We start from the raw sequence: 21400 nt of genomic DNA, 5'->3' as shown, positions 1-21400 counted from the left end.
CACAAAGGCGGTTATCCAATTCTAGCAGTGTTAGAGAGAATGCATTTGTGTTTATTAGCGTAAGTAGTGCTTTTTCAGAGTGATATATATGCAAGCTTAGCAGCACTTTAAAAACAATGCATAAGCAGAAGGAAAATCAACTCCTAAAATGTGTGTGTGTGTTTTCTCTAGTGTCTGAGAACCATGCTGAAGCTGATGTCTGAGTGCTGGGCCCACAACCCCGCCTCACGCCTCACCATCTTACGAGTCAAGAAGACCCTGGCCAAAATGGTGGAATCACAGGACATCAAAATGTGATATTTTACCCCTTTGTACTCAACACAGCCCAATCAAGAGCCTGAACTCCCCAGTGTGTCCTAATGTCATGATGCAGAATATGTCACCTCTGTTCAGGAGGCGGGGAGGAGAAATGGGGGGAGGGGGGGGACCCTGTCACAGGGCCTTGGACATTGAGCCTCAACCCTCATGAATCTCTATAACCACAATGGACAGACGCTGCTACAGAGGTGTTTTTTGACTAAAGGAAACTTTATAGGATGACTTTCCCGCCTATTCCCTCCCTGGCCAGAGGAGTTCTTGGTTGTAGGAAGCAACGTACTGCGATTTGACGCTTTCTGTGAAAGCCGAAACATGACATGGTGTGAGGAGGGGGAAGGACATGCGTCTGCTCACATGTTGATGGACAAAGTCATATTATGTAGGAACCTTAGAGCCACACTTCAAACCAAGACACTGCCCTCGCAATCGTCACCTCCCGCCAATCATGTTCAATTTTTTCCTGTAAATGTTTTATGCCAATTTGTTTTCCCCCTCTTCAGGACAGTCTTCTCCTGCCATATTGAAATATAACTCTTAAGTAGAGTAATTATGAAATAAGGTACTATAATTATGTGAATTTAAATGTAAATGTATATTGGATCGATAGATGCTGTGCCTACAAAAAATAACTATACTGCAATGGTATTCACGTCCAGTGGGCTTCAAACGCGACCTGCTTCAAGAGCTACGAGCAATCCAGACAACCAAGGACATTGTAAGAGGGGATACTCGACTTGCCTTAAATCAACAACTCACTGTGCTTCCTATAACAAACTTCAACTCAATAACTTCTCCTGTCACATTTGACATGAAAAGGACAACTGGGGAGAAAAATATTTGATGCATAATTCTATTCAGAAGGAAATGTGTAAATAGGAAGTCAATCTGTGTCCCGTCCTGTCGCTATGCTTACCCCTTTTTCGTATTTGTTCCTTTGTGTATATACGGTATGTCTTCTGGGAGGAATGTCCAGAACACTAAACATTGACTCTTGTTCATAAATATTATAAGCTGAATTTCCCTCCAGCTCTTCTCTATTGCTTTTAATTCCATGTTGAGTTATAGATATTCTATGAGTGGCCAACTTTCATATTGCCAAACATCATGTGAGCTCGGCCATTGGACTGCAGTAATGAAGTCCACATTAGCTTGGAAAATATGCCATATTTTATTAACTTAAAGTACAAATATATAGCTTACTCAATGCTATGGTAAATGACAGTTACTTGTGCTAAAAACATTTAGAGCTGTAATGCCAATGAAGTTTGTTGATCCATCAAGCTTCCTCAGGTGTGTGAGACAATTACAGCCAAGTAAAGTGAACTTGCAGTAGATTGCGACACTGAAGTTAGACTGTTTCGAGACACATGCACAGTTGAAGTCGGAAGTTTACATACACCTTAGCCAAATGCATTTAAACTGTTTTTCACAATTCCTGACATTTAATCCATGTCAAAATTCCCTGTTTCACGTCAGCTAGGATCACCACTTTATTTAAAAAATGTGAAATGTCAGAATAATAGAATGATTTATTTCAGCTTTTATTTCTTTCATCACATTCCCAGTGGGTCAGAAGTTTACAATTAGTATTTGGTAGCATTGCCTTTAAATTGTTTAACTTGGGTCAAACGTTTCGGGTAGCCTTCCACAAGCTTCCCACAATAAATTGTGTGAATTTTGACCCATTCCTCCTGACAGAGCTGGTGTAACTGAGTCAGGTTTGTAGGCCTCCTTGCTCGCACACGCTTTTTCAGTTCTGCCCACAAATTTTCTATAGGCTTGAGGTCAGGGCTTTGTGATGGCCACTCCAATACCTTGACTTGGTTGTCCTTAAGCCATTTTGCCACAACTTTGGAAGTATGCTTGGGGTCATTGTCCATTTGGAAGACCCATTTGCGACCAAGCTTTTACTTCCTGACTGATGTCTTGAGATGTTGCTTCAATATATCCACATAATTCTCCTTCCTCATGATGCCATCTATTTTGTGAAGGGCACCAGTCCCTCCTGCAGCAAAGCACTCCCCCAACATGATGCTGCCACCCCTGTCCTTCACGGTTGGGATGATTTTCTTCGGCTTGCAAGCCTCCCCCTTTTTCCTCCAAACATAAAGATGGTAATTATGGCCAAACAGTTTTATTTTTGTTTCATCAGACCAGAGGACATTTCTCCAAAAAGTACGATCTTTGTTCCCATGTGCAGTTGCAAACCGTAGTCTGGCTTTTTTATGGCGGTTTTGGAGCAGTGGCTTCTTCCTTGCTGAGCGGCCTTTCAGGTTATGTCGATATAGGACTCGTTTTACTGTGGATATAGATACTTTTGAACCTGTTTCCTCCAGCATCTTCACAAGGTCCTTTGTTGTTGTTCTGGGATTGATTTGCACCAAAGTACGTTCATCTCTAGGAGACAGAACGCGTCTCCTTCCTGAGCGGTATGACGGCTGCGTGGTCCCATGGTGTTTATACCTGCGTACTATTGTTTGTACAGATGAGCATGGTACCTTCAGGCGTTTGGAAATTGCTCCCAAGGATGAACCAGACTACAAGGTCTACAATTTTTTTTCTGAGGTCTTGGCTGATTTCTTTGGATTTTTCCCATGATGTCAAGAAAGAGGCACTGAGTTTGAAGGTAGGCCTTGAAATACATCCACAGGTACACCTCCAAATGACCCAAATGATGCCAATTAGCCTATCAGAAGCTTCTAAAGCCATGACATCCTTTTCTGGAATTTTCCAAGCTGTTTAAAGGCACAGTCAACTTAGTGTATGTAAACTTCTGACCCACTGGAATTGTGATACAGTGAAATAATCTGTCTGTAGGCAATTGTTGGAAGTAGATGTCCTAACCGACTTTCCAAAACTATAGTTTGCTAACAAGAAATGTTTTGGAGTGGTTGAAAAAAACGAGTTTTAATGACTCCAACCTAAGTGTATGTAAACTTCCGACTTCAACTGTATATTCAAATCCACAGGTTTCCTCAGTGCCGTTATCTGTGGGCCAAAGCAGAGGGTAGAGCCAGCCCATTGATTACCATTTACCACAAGAGGAACTGCATTTTAGATATTTCACTTTTCATACAGGACAGAAAAGGAGAAATATGAAGTGAGAACTTAATATCCCCTCATCTGAACCACTGTCCTTACCTCTTGACAGTCTGTTTGCCGGTGTGATGATGACGAGGAAGCCTTGTCACTGATTGTGCCCCTGATAAATTATGGTTCAACCTCTTGCATAGGCTCTATGTTTTGGCCAGTGTATTCTTAAAACGTTCTCTTTCAAGTCCCTGGTCCTATTGTCTGCTGTCTCTTCTATCTAATATTGCTTTTGCTTCACTTTTGTCCATACAAAAATGCGTAAAACAACATATGCTGCATAGCTTTAGCAGTGCTTGTGGGTTTGCGCTCATGATGTGTGCTTATGTTGGTTAAGTGTGCATGTCCGCTGAAATCCCGTGTGTGTGTGTGTGTGTGTCAGTCAGGACAGTTTCTCTGTGAATTAAGCTAACAGTACATGGTAGATATTTAAGAAAAATACTTCACCCAAGCAGTAACTAGTGTTTTCCTGTTGTTTGTAACATGCAAGAAAACCATATAGAATAATCTCTGTGTAAATCTTTAATGTGTTTTTGTACAGCATCTGGCCTTTATGAGTTTACCAAGGAAAGAAAACTATTCTGTATACAGCCTGTCCAATGTATCAATTTTTAAGTAAATAACCTTATTTTAGTACACAACTTTGTGGTCTGGTCTTGGGTTATTTACTTTGTTGATGAGGCTTAACCTAGTAAGGTGTCTAGCACGTCCGTCTGCTGGAGGAGGAACATGCAGCATATTGATGTACTGTAATATAGAGTTCACCTCTTCACACAATCAATTCCTCTGTCCCTTCACTTGATTGATTTATGTTCACTGTAGACTGTATGGTGCCAGTGTCTTGTAGAAAGTGGTTTTTCTATACCTGGGTCCTCATACATGTATAAGCAATGTTGCAGTCATAAAGCACTTGAAGGCACACTATTATGGTAGCATGTGATATCTTAAAGAGCCCACCTTTTATATTCTGAGTCAGTGTTTTCTATAGAATATGGTTTTATGGTCCAGAATGCTCATGCTCCCGTTTCCCTTATAACAGCCTACAATAACTTCAGGGAAGTTGTATTGCAACGCTTTTAAGTGGTATACTGTATGACAAAGGAAACACGTTTATACTCACTTAACCTTTTTTTATATACGCTCCTCCCAATATCAATGTAAGAGATTGAAACGCGGATGGCACAGCAGCTGTTAGTCTAGTGATTGATTTCGCTCCCCTCTAGTGATTGAACGTCTCTCCTCTGACTGCAGACTGGCCACAGCTCCCTCAGGTGGTGTGGTGAAGGAGAAGCCCAGCAAAGATGTTGTCGTTAGGGTCATCAGTCACCAGAGTCCCTCCCAACAGTTCGAGGCGGAGCTCCTCTCCTCGCCGCAGCTGTAGGAGACACACACGGGTGACGGGGCCATACGATGCCATCTTGTCCTGATGCAGAGTGGCAGCCAGTTCCCCATTCTCTCTCCTCAGCCCAGATAGCGAGGGACCAGGTTCAAAGTTCAGTGTCAGCACGAAGAGGTAGACCCCTGCTAAAGGTGCTTGGAACTTCCCGGTGTGAGTGGAGTACATCTGGCCGAGGTTTAGGGATGTGTCCTCCGACACCAGTAGGCTGTCACTTGGTCTGCTGCGCTGTATGCGTCTGGCCAGAAACATCAGGGGACTGTCCCTCAGCTTGGATAGAACTGAAAGAGAAAGAGACAGGGAATTGTCAGCTGTTCTCTGCTATCTGTTCATATGAACCCTTGTCATAGACACTCACTATACTTATGCTTAGACCACTTTTATAAGCCTGAACAAAAAAAAAAATGTTCACCAGGGGGCAGTCTTGTGTTGTCTATTAGTGTTGCTGGTAATGTTGATACCCTCAGTCATGCTAAGAAGCTCCTTTTAACCCATTGCTAACACTTACTTGAGGGTGTTGCACTGTATAGATCTCCAAGGATCTTTCTTTGTTTAAAGTGCATTCTGGTCTTAGTGGAGGTTTAGAAAGAAATGTGGCCCACCATGATAGAGGTACAGATAACTGCCAAGATAAAGGAAACGCCAACAGTGTCTTAATAGGGCGTTGGGCCACCACGACGAGGAACAGCTTCAATGGTCCTTGGCTTAGATTCTAAAAGTGTCTGGAACTCTATTGGAGGGATACGATACTACTTCCACGAGAAATTCCATAATTTGGTGTTTTGTTGATGGTGGTGGAAAACGCTGTCTCAGCCGCCTCTGCAGAATCTCCCATAAGTGTTCCAATTGGGTTGGGATCTGGTGACTGACAAACACACACACCCTTTTAACCCCCTATGCTCCTTTGAGACCCCTCTTTCGAAGTCTTTGCTAGATTCTCAATTGCATACTCCTCACGTCCTCTCTCCGCCTCCTCAAAACCCATTGGATGAGAAAGCCAGAGGTCCCTCCCCTCTGACCTTCTCTTCCAATGGGTTTTGAAAAGAAGGCATGGAGAGGACGTGAGGATTATGCAGTAGAGAAAAGGCCACTGAGATTTAGCCACTGTAGCCAAAATAATGAGCAACTGGGCATTTTTAAACATGACCCTAAGTATGATGGGATGTTAATTACTTAATTAACTCAGGAACCACACCTGTGTGGAAGCACCTGCTTTCAATATAATTTGTATCCCTCAAGTGTTTCCTTTATTTTGGCAGTTCCCTGTAGCTATGCGATTGTCTGTTTTTGTATTTTTTGTATAGATTGATGCCTACCTGATGTAGCCCTCCTGCTGCGAAGGTTAGCGCTCTCTCCAATATGATCTTTTATCCCCTCTTTCTTGTCCTTGCTCTTCCTCTGTCTCTTCCTTTCCTTCCTCTTCATCAGGGCCCACAGCTGGTCCAGGTCCAGGGTGCTCTCTGATTCGGCCAGCCCCTCTGAGTTACTGAAGACATTCTTAAAGAGCCGCAGATGATTCTCTAGACCCTTCCTCAGCCAGGCCACCTCCACCTGCATTTTGGCCTCCACACCACCAGAGGTGTTGCAGCTGCCAGGGCAAGGTCTGTACTCCAGCCTGTTGACCTTCTCCCCCAGCTCCTCCACTGCTTTCTCAAGGCTCCACAGGTCACTGTCCGAGTAGTCTTGCCGGTCCTCAGAGGCTGCTGAGTCCATGAAGTGGTCACTCCTCTGGTCTCCACTCCTCCTCTTCAGCCCGCGGGAGGCCAAGTCTACTAGCACGGAGGGCTCGTCTGAGGACGGGACTTCCTCTGCCCGGGCAGCCTCCAGCAGGGTGGTGAGGCTGAGGTTCTGGCCCCTGATCTGCTGCTGCATGTGCTGGAGCCTCTTCTGCAGCGCGGGGATGGAATGAGCCTCCTGTTCATGGAGGGGCCAGTCCATAAACCCCATCACCTCCTCCCCCAGAAGCATCTCCAGCACTTCAGTGTGGCGGATAGCGTCCTTCAACAAAGAGTAAAAGGAGCTGGAGAGGTGGCGCATCTCAGCCGCCAACCTCTTGTCACTCTCCTGCAGGCTGAGCACGTCCCTGTGGCTGCCCTGGACTGAGGTCATGAGTTGAGTCAGGTTGTGTTGGAGAGTTCTGCTCTTCTCTTGCTCGAAGGCCAGGGAGGCCATGATGTCGTCCACAGAGGGACCCCAGTGCTCCGACCCAGCATCGGTACTTCCATCCAGGGCCAGCCGATTGTCGTTGGCCAGCTCGGTGACGTTGGTCAGGCCCTGCTCCAGGCGGGAGAAGGAGGCGGTCAATGCCTTGCAGTCACAGTGTCCGGCACCGCTGACGTTCTGGTAGAATTGTGTGTACAGGTAGTCCATGTCAGTCTCCATCTCCTGCAGCTGCTCCGAGTGGATGGTCAGGTTGCTGGCCAGTTCATTGACGCGGTTCAGCACGGCTACTTTAGCCGCTTCCACCTCCAGGCCCGTCTCCATGAACTGGATCTGGCTGTTCCTCCCCGTCTGGGCAATGTTCTCCTCAAGGCCTCGGAAGCCCCTCTTCAGGTCCAGGACGTTGTCATTGGCCATCTCTAGGTCTTCCACCAGGGCATTTACCCTCACTGTGTTGTTGACCACCATGTTGTCCAGACGGGCGATAGCCTCCCACACTGCTGAGTCCTTTGGAGGCTGCTGGACCTGACTGGGATGGACCTGGCTGGGATCTCTCCTAGCCCCTGGGATGGTCAGGTGCCTCTGGAGCACTTCACTCAGACGGTCCTGCTCCAGCTTCATGTCTGACAGGGTGGCATTCATGGACTGGAGATTAACCTACCCAGGATCCATGAAAGACATGAAGAATGTTTCTCACTTAATGCCCATAATGTGCAAGTCTAAAAGTCTGTTACTAACGCAGAAGTGAGGAACTAAATCTAAAAGTTTTTAATTATGAAATAGTTGCGTTACCATGCCATGAGAAACATTAATGAGGGATTCGCTGACCTGTAACATCTTGTGGTTGCGTTTGATCTTGCCGTCAATGTCTGTCTTGAAGTTGGTGATGTTATAGTGCAGCATGGCATGCTGGGAGTGTAGCCTGTCTGCCATCTCAGCTCTCTGTCTCTCCAGTTCCCTCCTCACCTCCTTGGTGTCTTGGAAACTCTGCTCCAGCTTAGCCTCCAAGGCCTCGGGACCCTCTCCAGCCCCTGCTCCACGCAGGGCCTCCTCCTCTACCTCCCACTGAGAGTTCCGGAGCAGAGCCACATCCCGGGACAGACCCTCGACCTCCTGGGTTAGGTGCTCCAAGGTGTGGTTGAAGCCATCCAACATGGGCTGGAGCTGGGACATTAGCAGGGCCATCATGTTGAGCAGAGGGAGGGGAGACTGGGAGTCTTGGTAGGGCAGTAGAGGGATAGCCTCCACCTCATCCCTGATTGGATCTGGGAGACAATCCAGGAAGTCAGAGCACAATATTTACTCACATCAATCGGTTTAAAGCATCAGAACTAGACACATTTTCAGTTTTAGACATTTGAAACTTTGAAACTGTGCACAAGGCTGAGATGACACCTCAACAATTGTACACACACACACACACATCAATGTGTATAGGAACAGAGCAAGGCTCCTTTTCAATACCTGTTAGAATGTATTCTCTTGTAAATGCCATTCATATCAGTTGTGCCATTAGTTCTTTAGGAACAGCTATGAGAGCCTTTTGTCTCTCAAGAAATCTTCAACATGTGTTTGGTTTTATCCCCAAAAATTGTTTTCAAATGCCAAGCTGCCAAAAATAGGAATAATAACATTTTCAGACCTATATTTGGACATTTAATTTCCCTTATGTATTGGTCTTCCTGACTGAACCTCTTTGTTTACAAGAAAGCCCAGTGATTTATTGTTGGATTGGTTTGTTTCATGTTTTTGCACACCAGAGACGGCCCTAATGGACACAGTTCCTTTTACAATGATACAGGCTCCAGGGATTTTCACATCTTCCTAGAAACTGTCTGTGGGAGTGTCTATGTCTGACATTGAATTCCCCCACCCACATGTATTAATTACCAGACTGATTACTGCTGTGCAGCGAACATTGATGTAAGCTCGCGAGATCAGGCGACGTGCGCGGCTATACATGTATGGCCCCTGGGAATAAGTCCCAGTTCTGACACTGTCACCCTTGTATCTGGACAGAGTCCAGACCCCCAAGCTGTTCTGCTTTAAAGTGTGATCTATGTGATCAGAGGGCCTTTTGTCATTTAGGGCTTGTTTTTCTAATAACATTGGAAAGACCCTCCATTAATTCAGGGAGAAAAACACTGTTCCCTCATGCTTTCCCTCTAAGAGGTCAGATACAGTGAGGTCATACTGAGAGAGGAAATCAGGTCGCCCCCCGCCATGAGTTTTACAAAGTTGAGAGAGGTTCTCTAAAAAAAAAGAAATCCCACCGATCAAAAGAAGTAGGAAAGTAGTGTTTTCAAATAGATGTGCAGGCTGACCTCCTCCAGCTAGCCCCTTCACTAATTTCCCAGCTATGCTAAAGAGAAACTTTAACAATAACATGTAGGCCGATTTGTCTTTAGTCTGAGTTGATGAAAGTCTGATCAGTAATTTATTCATCCAGACATTACGTCATGGCCTTAGCCTGTTGAGTCTTTCCCAAACAAGAAGAATATGTCACAGGAAGTGAATGTACCACAGCAGCAAAAACTATGGCACCCTTCACTGTGTGTGGCTATAATATGAGACCTCACGCTATATCACCATCCCACTGCGGATTACATCATCCACACACAAAATGTAATGGGGGTGGGGACATTTTTCCCAGAAGAAAGAGAGGATATCCTGAGAAGGAAACTGTAATGAGTATAAAGGGGGTTGGGGGGGGGGGCACTAAGCTAGAGGTGTCACTGCGGAGGGATGGAGTCGTAGAAATGCTCCCCATAGATGTACGTGTGTTTTCCCTGGTCAAGCCTTCCCCCATTCAACTGTGGGTTTTTTACTGCACTAGTCTAAAGCCTGTCGATTCTCCCAGAGGATGTGAATGAGACAGGCAGTTGACCAGACAGTAGTGCATAAATAACAGCTGGGAGTATTAACATGCCAGACAGGAGCTTAGAGAAATAGGAGTATTTCACTGTCAGTTTTGTATTAACATTGTATTGACTTTTTTTTTATTGACTATGAGATGGTGAGTGAGCAGGTGTGTCCTGAGTGAGCAGGTGTGTCCAATATGCATGAGTGTCTCAGAGGTTCATACATGGGTTTAGGAGTGTTGATGATTACCCTGCCTCCTTTTCATGGCCCTGATTTTAGGGGTGTTGATGATTACCCTGCCTCCTTTTCATGGCCCTGATTTTAGGGGTGTTGATGATTACCCTGCCTCCTTTTCATGGCCCTGATTTTAGGGGTGTTGATGATTACCCTGCCTCCTTTTCATGGCCCTGATTTTAGGGGTGTTGATGATTACCCTGCCTCCTTTTCATGGCCCTGATTTACCTCATTAAGCACAGTCGCAAACCTGGCCTTGGTGGTCCTAACTTATAACTTATTTAACCAGGCATCCTAACTTTTTCCCACTGCGATTAACATGATGTTAGTACAGTACTGGTGATTCTAAGGTCCCAACTTACCTCCATGGTTGAAATCCCGCTGGTGGTTGTTGTGGGGGTGGTCGTAGCCATGGTGAGGGATGTGCTCCTGGGCCTGTCGAGGGTATGAGGGGGACTCTCGGGACTCTGTGTGTTTGTTGTTGTTGTCAGCCTCTGAGGCATGGAGTTCGTACAGAGGATTCTCAGACACCTGGAAGTCATTCTGCTCCCTCTCAGCCTGGTGGGTGAGTCTAGACTGTGCACCTAGACCGACAGACAACAGACAGATCGATGGGATGTTAGGAGAGGCTTTCATTCAACACAGTGGCACAGAGTAGTAGCTGTCTCTCTCCCCTGACCATGAGAACCATAGCCTTGGGTTAGCTCTCTGTCCCCCACTTCTGATCCCACTTCAGCCAACCCTGTGTGTGTGCTTGATTAGTGTGTGTAACACAATAGCTATTCGACTCCAGTAGTGGTCAATAATTAATTATGAGACCTTTGCTGTTTAGGTAGCTCTCTATGAGGGGCGTGGAGGGACTGAAAGCGGACCAGCCGATAACGGGGGACTTTACGTCTTTTACTTTGGCCTAGAACTGGCCCAAAGGGGCAGAGGGTTATTTTTAGGTCCCTGGCTTATTTTTAGGTCACACCCCCTTTACAGCCTTGCTTGATGCCCTGAGAACGGTTCACACACCCTTTCCTCCCTCCCCTGGGAGATGAACTTCCCACGGCCTGCTATAGCTTTTACACAAATGCTCGTTCTCCTGGCGCACTAGCGTTTCCTCGGTTTGTTCAGTTTGTTTGAGGCAGAGAGGGCGGCACGGGGCATTTGATTGAGGGCCAGCTCACCCAGTAACCCCCCCCCAACATGTAAACAGACAGGTCAGATGAGCAGACCTACCTGTGTGGTGAGACTCAGTGTCTCCGGAATGTGGTTGTCCTGCCACCGTCGGGTCCGGAGGGTCAGACACATGGCCGTCAGCCACTGAGGAATAGAGAGGGAAAGATGAAGCGAGAGGAGAGCAGGAGCGCAGGGAGTGGATGTTACTTTTATTGGTTCCACCAGCTTTCGTAAACACATGACTTTCTCAGCCGGTGTCTCTCGCCGAGTTAAGGGCCATTTCACACATGGGAAATCTGTTCGAAAGTTGTCGCTGAGCGAAAGAACCTAAATCTTGCTCTTAGTAAAAAGAGTCGGAGCCAAACTCATCAAGTAATCCAGGAGAAAGTTTAGAGTAGGCCTGTGGAGACATATTGCACCTTAAGGTTACTTCTTATGCCAAAATGCAATTACTAACACTCAACCGTGTTGATGCTCATTGACTTAGGGGCCGTGGCAGCCCACCATTCAGGGCAGGTGGGGCAGAGCCCCACATTTTTAGCAACAAAAACAAAACAAACAAAAAAATTGGGGGGGCTTGCCTGTTTTGCATGTTATTTTGGCATTAATACGTGTCACATATCAGTTTGAAAGCAATGGGAGAATAATTTTTTTAAATTATATATATTATCTCATTCAGTTAATAAATCTGCATACACACATGGTCTCTCTTTTGTTTTCTTGAATAAGGCAACTCCGAAATGCAGTTGTTTCAGCCTAGCTCAGTGCTTTCTGTGGTGGTGGGGTGAGCCAGCAAAAAATAGGAGCATATCGCCGTGATTGGCTCAGTGTTCTGTCACTCATGGGGACACTACGTCATCGCCAAGTTTATGTCCTTAGTAAGAGTAGACATCCAGAATTTCAGCCCTTTGGGTCCTGCCATAGAGTTATATTACAAGTGGCCTTCCAAGAAGGCTCCAGGTCATTGGCCACAGATAAAATTACGTCAAATCACGTTATTTGACTGATCATGTCAACATCATACTTTCAAAGTCTTAGCTAGCAGTCATCATGAATCAAGTCGACAATCTACTGCCAAATCCTTTTTAATCCTTGTCATCCTTTTTAATCCTTGTCATATGAAGAGAAATTATAGATAAAATGTATCGGTGCTCATTGGACATAAACATTACACAACAGGTTGGAAATTGCAAATTCAACAATGAGTCGTTTGGAAGGAATCAGTGGCTAACTGCAAGCATTGCAAAGCAAACAGTAGCCTGCTATTCAATGGAGTAGCTGTTTTATTTTTTTCCAGTTCCCACCATAAATACAGAGAATGACAGACTTTGATGACAAAGCCACGCCACCTTCATGTTTAAGTGAGCACATCACAAGCCAAGGTGAGTCCAAAAATGTATTGTATGCTGCTGCATAAATTATGTAATATGCAATGGAGATATGCATACTGTAGCTAAGAAAGTAATACTAAGTGTATGTTGTGTAGTAAGCTGTTAGTAGCCCATGTGCCTCACCCTAATAATTTGGTGTATTTTCACCTCTTAATTTCACCTAACGTTACTGTTCTGATTCGGTGGTGCTGCACATGTAGCCTATAACCTGTTTGAGAAATGTCATCTAATATTGTAAGAGGTTTCATTGTCTGCTTTTATGCCCCCTTTATTTATACCAACGGTTCTGACTTGGTGTACAGGGAAATACTGTAAGAGCAGCCCATGTTCTGCCTTCTGTCACTGTACATTTCAAAAGTGCTGAACACATAGTTATATTGACTACGTCCGTCGTAGCTCACTCATTAATGTCTTAATCGAAATTACAGAATGCCTCTTATCCGCTCATTTTTCCCTTATGCCATAGTTTGTACATCTCAATTGTCAGTAGAACCCACATTTGTTTAAGCAAGTCAGCCATATCAGCTATGTTTTTTAAAAAGGCAGTAAATGAGGCTGAATGAACTGTTTCCCTGCCAGACAAAGCTCCGCTGATAGCCAGGTGTAGCAGTGGTAAGGATTCACTCCATTGTACTGGAAAGAATGCTCTTATGTTGGGACAGCTTTATGTAGGCCCTAACAGTTTGTGGGCACCGTTTGTCGCTGTTATTGTGCAATTAATGTATTGTTTAGTGTTAAGTAGTATCTTTTCTAGCATGCATCTAAACATATATATTTTTTTGCCCCACCAAGATTTACATGTTAAAATCGCCACTACTAGGGGCCCTAAAGTATACAGCATGTGTGTATCTCTGTTTCAGTACCTGTTTCCTCACAGTTCTCCCCTCCGTGTTCTGGGCAGCACCTCCACAACAGGGCTGTGAAGATCTTTTGCTTCTCTCTGTACACTGGCCGGATAGAGAGCTTGTACCTAAACACAGAAAACAAGGTCACAACCACACACACACACACATACACATTGGATTTCGCCTGAAATTGAACTGATGGATCGTAAATAAGATGTGTGTTGGAGATATTTGTGTTATTATTGTTATTATATGAGAATGCTGCATTGAGCAGTGTGTGGGGAATTTGAGTGTGCATTGTCAATCTGTAATGGAATGCAGTGTGCTGTTAACATGTGGTTGACGTTTGAATGCGCAGTGGGCTGAACTCACATGACGAGCTGGCAGTCAGGCGTGCCATTGGGACAGGGGCTCTGGGACTTGATGGTATATTTTTCTGTGCCACAGGATTCAACAATGGTTTCAATGCGGCGGTGCACGAATGCACACCAATTTCTGGAAGAGGACACAAGCAAACAGCGTCATTCCATTGATACTGTGCAATATCTATGTGTAATGAAACAGGAAGCTGGGAGACAGTTGAGATAATCAGGTTGCCAGGGGTAAAGGTCCATCTTCCTCCTGGGCTTACAGCTCTCTCCGTCTTAACTGCTGCTGCTGTCTCACAGTTTGCTTGTTTGCAATTCTGTGGTTATCCTTCCTGTTCTCTACAGGTCAGGGCTACAAACATAACATCCGCTCCAGAGAGGCACTGACCACTGGACTTTCCCATAACTTAACAGTTGTAATGCATAGTGTTCATTTTCATTTATCTTGATTTATTGTTAAGGGCCAAAAATTAAAATCCATGCGGCAGCATCTGCCTTTTCATTCAACCTTATTTGGGTGCTGTTAGACTCTTGAAGCACGTATTGTTTGTGTGTTTGGGTGGCCTACATTTCAAAAGACGTTTCCCAAATATTTTTCCGTTTTACAGTGGCTTTGTTGTTGAGTTGTCTTATCACTCCTAGTGCAGTCTCCCTCCTGACCCCTATCTACCCCCCCATTACTAATGAGCCTTTTACAGCCAGCTTCAGAGCCTTGGCATGGTGACTCACCTGCCTGGTTCCTCCCAAGGGTAGCGCTGAAAAAAGGATTCCCTGCTTCCAACTCTGCCTTCTCAGCACGTACGCAGCGCCTAATGACCGGCCAAAGACATCTATGGGCTGGATTTCTTTTCAGGACCTTCACACCGCTGTCTGCATGTCTAATCGGGGAAATGGTATTCCCTTTCATTTTCCAGCAGAATTGTTTGATTTCAGTGAATTCCATAAGTATTTATCTATCTCAGATAGTTTCTGGAGACTTATGCCGTCGTCTTCCATTTGACCCCCATGACCGTCATTTGCTACAGCGGCTCTCCCCTTCTGACCCTGCCTAACCAGCACCGCACTGAGCTGTGCTAACCTGTTCCAGACCAACTGTCCAAACAGCCCATTAGAGAAAATGAAGGATAGCCAGGGGTCAGTCTACATCACAGCATGGGTCATCTCTCCACCAGCCCCTGACCCAGGTGAAACAGGTGTGGAGGAGGGATGGATTTCACCGCTCCTGGGTGGCCCTGTCTGAGACAAACCCCACGCCCCCTTGTCCCTCGCAATCAGGACACGATCAGACGTGAGGTCATCAACGAGGGAAAGAGTTGACTGTAAACACCAGGCGAGCAGGCGCCCTGGGGCCCCTCGAACTGACGCGTGTGGTGGGGGAGCAGTTAGAGTGTGACACGTCAGATCTGGTGTTTTAGTGTTTTTTCTGGCTCACCTTGCTGAACCTGTGACTCAGAGACCCCACGTGGATGGAAAGGCCAAGTGAAGTGGCTGTTATGTTTTGCCAAACCACTCCCTTCCACTGTGGTCTGTAGCATTGTACGGAGGGGACACCGGTCAAGGGTTAATTAAGTCTGTGTGTGTGTGTGTTATGTGTGTTTGACTGCGAGGTTTTCCTGAGTAGGACAAGCTCTATCTGACCTAGCTCAGCCGTTCAAGGTTAAAGAATCACTTTTAGACGTAGCTATGTATGCATGTGCCATTCTCAGCCTTATCCCCCCTCTCTCTTCCTCAGTCATGGTACCAGGACCTTGTATTGGAAGATCCTCAACATGAGTGTGTCATTGGCTCTCTAATCCACCACCTCTGTGTCCAGGCCACACCAAACAAAGACCCTTGAAGTCTTCAGGGGTGCAGCTGCAGAGGAGTGAGAGAGGATAAAACCAAAATACTTCCTCTGTTTCCAAGACAACTGGTGGTTGACAAGCAAGTGGCCGCATCGTTGTGGCCCTGATATTGGAGTGTGGCCAAAGTCCATGTATTGCACAGAGACACGTACCGCCACGGCTCGTTTGAGAATTATTCTAGACTGCAGAGCCCGAGAATGTGTAGACCGGAGACATTTGACCTCTACTGATGAGGAGAACAAGAGGGTTCACCTTTTCCCTCACTCCGATCCAAGCCTGTCTTTCTCTTGGCCAGGTTAGCTATACATGCGTGGGCTCTGTAGGAGGGGAACTCATGCTGAATAAAGAGTTAGTGGGAGGGGTGTCACAACATAACCCAGCACTAATCTCATATTTCATAAACTGAGAGAACAGGGTCTATTGATCCCCCTCTAACAGTCTCCAGCTCTACCACAGTGTTCACCTCTACACAGACTAAACAGTGCCACAACAAACAAGCTCGTCTAATAAATGTTCAGTACATGAGGATCGCCATAAGACAGCAAATACAAGGAGATTGTTTCCTTTCTGATGCCAAACAGATAAAATATTGAGCAATATCCTCGTTCAACAGGACTGAATGTAAACTCCGAGTGTGGAATGTTTGGTGAAATGACTGGAGGGTCACTGATACTTTGACTATTTACCCCCGTACAGTTTGTTTTGGCCTCTAGTATGTCACAAACGGTGTTATGCATTTGAGCTCGTCTTTTGGTATTTCACAATAGAACAATATTATGCCATTTTTACAATATGGGACCATTGGTCTGGTGGCCCCTGCTCTTTCTGCCATCCCAAGTGAAATGTGCTCACTTTCTGGCAGAGAAAAAAGTGGATACTGGATTCTTACCAGCCCCCCGGCAGTGGCAATGTGATTCATACAATTCTAGGAATTAGGTTTCCCACACACTGCTTGCTTGAACAGTTGAACATTTTCATTGGAAATTCACATTTCTCAATGTGAATTCCAATTTGTCAATGTCCTCTTGACCTCTACGATACTTGCACCTTCCACGCTCAACCCCACCGGCGTGCTACTCGCTTGGCAGGTCTGCGTCAGATCTGCCCCATGTCACTTCCTCCTGGTCTGCTGTGACATCATGGAGGGCCATCCCTGGGAGAGCACAATAGCTGTGTAATTACCTCCTGTAGGCCTACGGCTCCCATCTCTGGCTTCGACCAGGAAGGAAGTCTCTGATGCTCTCTTACATCGTAACCTACTCCATCCTGGGACACTCCGCCACGCAGCATATCAACATACACAGACAACATACACACACAACATACACACACTGGGGAAGATGTGAGAATCTCGAATCCTTTTCCCCAGTCACTTTCCACTGCAAATGCATTTGGCAAATCCTCACAGCTTTGGTGGGGAGTTTCTCTATCATGGTGATATGATACTATAGCTGTGTTCACACTGCGATACCGGCCTCTCCCACAGTCTAATCATTGAGGTCAGTGGGGTTGATCAGGCCTCTGGCTTGGGAGGAGAGCCGAGGTTGCCAAACAGGGTTAATCAAGTTAGCTAAGAGGCTCTGTAGTCTTGTTGAAGAGTCATGTCATGACTCTAAATCAGATATTTTTTTATAGTACTAACACCACCAGACCCAGATACTCGTTTCGCAAGAGAAGTGAAGAACTAATATTAACAAAAGAGCTTTGTTTTTGGTTTCAAAGCCCAGACTCCTCTTTGCTTGTTGCTTATACAGTACAGCTGGCCTGGATAACACTGTCCCCTTTATGCTGCGCTGTGGCCTTTTTTTTCTCAAATTTATTTAGTTCAAGAAAAGCCACATTGTGTCGGAGAGTGTTCAAAGTGTGGACCCTGACTGCTGCAGATGTTGATTCAGAAACAAAAGAGAAAACAACCAGATGAGTATGGAGGTCCTGTTAGCCACTGAGTCGACATGGACTCTGAAACCCGACTGTACACAAAAGGCCTTTGTGCCAATGCCACTGGCAGAGCGGCAAGACCAAGACCGCCGAGAATCAAAGCTGATTCCCTTAGGCCATATTTTGTGACAGTGAGTCAGGGAGTGAGTGTAAAGTGAGCGCATAGCAACAACAAGCAAAATTTGCCACACATCTATTCCAGACACGAAGCCATTCGTGCTGCGTTGGTGGTGGGTTGGAATGCCCTTTTCCGAGTGGTCCGGGACGGGCGGCTGAGAGATAAGAAGGGAGCGGATGGGACGGAGTTTCCGCTCTGGAACCTGGAGCTGGGAGATGTAATCAGCGGAGCCCACGGCAGAGCCTCCCGCGAGGGGGGGTAAGTACAGCCTCAGAACCCTTCTACGGACCCCAGCCGGAGGGCCAAGCTTTAGACTTGAACATGTCTTGATTTCATTATTTTAGCTTTTCTTCCTATTATGTTGATTGTAATGATAGTGCGTAATGAAAGACATTTGTGAAATATGATTGTCGTAAAAGGACAGTTAATTATGCAATGCCATTAGCGATGATGCTACAGATGGCACATCCATCACACACTAGAGTGCTCTGTGTTGCATTTAAATATCCGAGCACAATTCATTAAAACAGCTTAAGCAGTTAACTACTCCTCCCTCATACTTGCCTTGTTCACGGGTTCTTGTATTGAGTTGTTTAGCCTGTTGTCTGGGCCTGCTCCACTTTGCGTCCACGTAGTTCTGTTTGCTAGCTACAATGTAGTAGTCCACATGTCTACAGTACATTCCCTCCCTGTCTGTGGCCTTTCAGAGCTCCCAATGGCCCAACGCCTCAGGTCAGCCGTGAGCCGTCCATCCCGACGCCCCTCGCGTATCCACATTCATCGCCCACCCCCTTGTTCTTACAAATGCATTGTGTGCAGGAAACCTCCTCAGACCCAGAAGTGAAGCACAATGTTTTCACCACCAGAGGGAATAATCCTAGCACCGTAGCACACACACACATGCGTATCACCTAGACCCTGAGCACTCTCTCAGGCAGTATACACACCAAAACAACCGGATCTGTTACACCCTGGGGATGAACACATGCCAATAACACTGTACTGAAAACCATTCAGCACTAAAATAAACTGAGATATCTGATCTGTTAGTCAGTGTTATTCATGTGCTAAAGGTACTCAGACACTGTTGGAGGACAAATATACGTTTGTAACAACAAAAAATGGACATTTTAAAAATAAGAAAAAAACATTTTTTTCCTTTGAATAGTCAGTGCTCGCTCTGACGAATTTCATTTTGCAGAATGTTTTATTTATTTTTATTCTTAACAACCAATGGTTTTCCCTTTACAGATTCCAAGGCCGAAGTGCATAGATTTTTAAACAATGACGAGGAAGGACTCGCCTGAATACCTTTTCACACATTCAATCTAACCATTCCGAGGTAGCAAAAGACAGTATATGTTTTCCATTGCAGAGTAAGAGCTCTTCACACACTGACTGAATATACCTGTCTTCACAAGTTGAACCTCCCATTGACCCCCATCCTCCTCCGCCACAAGAGCCTCCAATGAAAATTGTCCATCAGAGATATCACAGGTCACAACCGCACACTCCCCGGCCCAAACCTGCACTCCATTACAGTAATGGGGGTGACACACAAGAAAAAGGTATTCTTTGAACAACATCGTAAAGTAAACGTTTAAGGTGCTGCTCTTAAGGAGGGCTAATCGCTGGCTGTTTGGGTTAGCTCCTCAGGGAGCGCATTATCGGGGGATCAGACAATTTGGGGTGTAATGTATGTATCTGGGTTAGAATAATGACGGTGTCCCGTAACTGTCTGGAGCAAAGATCACGCTCTGCCAGCAGCTTGGGCCTCGAGCACAAAGTACAGGAAACCTATGGCTGTCTTTCTCTGCAATTAAGATGAATTACTATTGATTAGGCTTGGGTAAGGAAAACCATGAGCCTAGTTATGACACACCCGGCCAGTGAAACCGTAGCAGTTTGTTTACGGACTCCTTCTGCTGAGGGCACATGTAAATGTTTGCTAAACCACTTTGCCTTTGTTTAGTTTCCTCCATGAGCACAAGCTTCGTGCTGATTGCAGAGGAAGATTGAAGAGATACCAAATGTTTCCACAAAGGAGAGGTCGGAAAGAGTTGAATGTGCAGAGAGGGAAAAAGCCTGCAGGAAGACACCCCCTTTTGAAACCCAGCCCTCATAAAATACATATTTCTAGGCATTTGTGAGATAACCCAGGTTATTTGCTGCTATTACATACATGCTGTTAGACCAAACATTGAATGTTCTGTTTGATGTACATGCTGAGAAATTGCATGTTTGTGTTTGTAGAGCCACAGGTGGTGTATTTTTCTACTCCTATAGATACTTGTCTGCACTGGCTGCCTATCAGCTGAGAAGTGTCTAGCTACTGTGAACAAACACTTACCCGGTGCGGGCTGGGTAGCTCCCTCCCTCTCCTGGTGTTGGTGCAGTCTCCTTGGGCAGCAGACCCAGGGGGTGTTGTCCAGGACCAGCCTGATGGGGTTGCCCATGTGATCCGTGCCTTACGGGGTGGTGGGCAGAGCCAGGGATGTCAGGTCTGCGGCCATGGGGTCCATTCCTCAGGTGGGGGATGTCAAACTTCCCAGGTCCAGGGTGGACACCCACCCCCTGGGTATCCCAGCCTCCTCTCTCCACAGGCAAGCCTTGGTCCTCTTCCTCCACCTCAGGGTCTCTAGCCCTAACCTCACAGTGAGCCGTCACCATCAGCCCCAGCACCAGCAGCATCAGTTCCCCCACGGCTGTCATGTCTGCTTCCCTGCCTGGTCCTGATCTATCCACGCTAGCTAGCTGCCAAAAGCATCTGAGGCCTCTCCAGGACTGCTATTTGTTTTAAAAGAGTTGGTTTTGGAAATACCCCGCCCCATCTCCAAAAATCCTCCCCAGTCTCAGAGTCCCCTCCCCCTGTTCCCCTCACTCACATACACTCGCAGAACACATGCACTCGCACCACATCTCCCCTCCTTCTGAAGTTTTCAAAGCCCTCCAACAATCCTCGGAAATGAGCCTCCCACCCACCAGCCAGTTCCCTATGGAAAGGTCGCAGGCCCTGGAACAATGAGCCTGGCTGTGTCTCTCTCCCCTCTCTCAGGCCCACAGGCTGGAGGTGTTATTAGGATCCCCCCACCACCACACACACAAGCACAAACGCAGCACACACACACCAGCCGGGCCGGTGAGGAAGCAGCCCATTTCTCTTGGCAAGTTGGCAGGTCACTGGAATTCTAATGTTCTTATCACCTCGCCTCTGTCTCTCTTCCTCCGATTGGCATAGTGCAGGAAAAGGATGTTAGGGGAGAGAGCGAACGATTGGACGTGTTTTTAAAGGAGTGTAAAGGGGTGTTAGCCAGAGGATATAGTGAATCAGTCAAATGTATCTGCATGGGAGAGACTTTAGACTTTTCCCCTCTGGTTATCTCTGTCTCTACGCATCAGGATCACAAACTGGCCCATATGAGTAATCGCCTATTAAATATTTAGTTGGAATCCCCATTTCACTGGCAGCAGTGTGAGAAACAGGAGATGAATGACGTTATGACGATACATTGTTTAGCTTAAGGATGAGTCAGTGTTTGATTTGAAATTGTATCGCCATGGCAGACAGATGTTCCAATAGTTGAGTGGTTCTAGTGAAAGTCACCTACCATGGTAACACTTCTGTGTAATTCTCAGTTATTGTCACATTAACTTTAAGAGTTGACTTGGAAT

At 46.0% G+C, this 21400-nt stretch overlaps 2 protein-coding genes across 4 annotated transcripts in view; one reads left to right on the top strand and one right to left on the bottom strand.

Moving 5' to 3' along the window:
• bmpr1aa (bone morphogenetic protein receptor, type IAa) overlaps positions 1-4049 on the top strand; it is a 72405-nt gene extending 68356 nt beyond the window's left edge. For all 3 annotated transcript variants that reach the window (XM_014154032.3, XM_014154031.3, XM_082964726.1), the window contains one exon: positions 172-4049. In XM_014154032.3, the coding sequence (XP_014009507.1) occupies positions 172-297 (126 nt within the window). In that variant the 3' untranslated portion in view covers positions 298-4049. The remainder of the gene's footprint in view (positions 1-171) is intronic.
• Positions 3916-20510, bottom strand: mmrn2a (multimerin 2a). Its single transcript, XM_014154030.3, has 8 exons — positions 20079-20510; positions 13833-13955; positions 13479-13585; positions 11285-11368; positions 10423-10644; positions 7793-8229; positions 6121-7621; positions 3916-5085 (listed from the first exon to the last, which is right to left on the bottom strand). Exons 1-8 carry the CDS (start codon positions 20438-20440, stop codon positions 4676-4678), a joined length of 3246 nt encoding a protein of 1081 aa, XP_014009505.1. The 5' UTR covers positions 20441-20510; the 3' UTR covers positions 3916-4675.
• Between the last annotated feature and the right edge of the window lie 890 nt (positions 20511-21400).

The sequence above is a fragment of the Salmo salar genome, chromosome 18 (genome assembly GCF_965601325.2).
Source record: "Salmo salar chromosome 18, fSalSal1, whole genome shotgun sequence".
Classification (NCBI taxonomy): domain Eukaryota; kingdom Metazoa; phylum Chordata; class Actinopteri; order Salmoniformes; family Salmonidae; genus Salmo; species Salmo salar.
The sequence above is the reverse complement of the archived record's forward strand: the minus strand, read 5'-3'. Positions and strand labels throughout refer to the sequence as shown.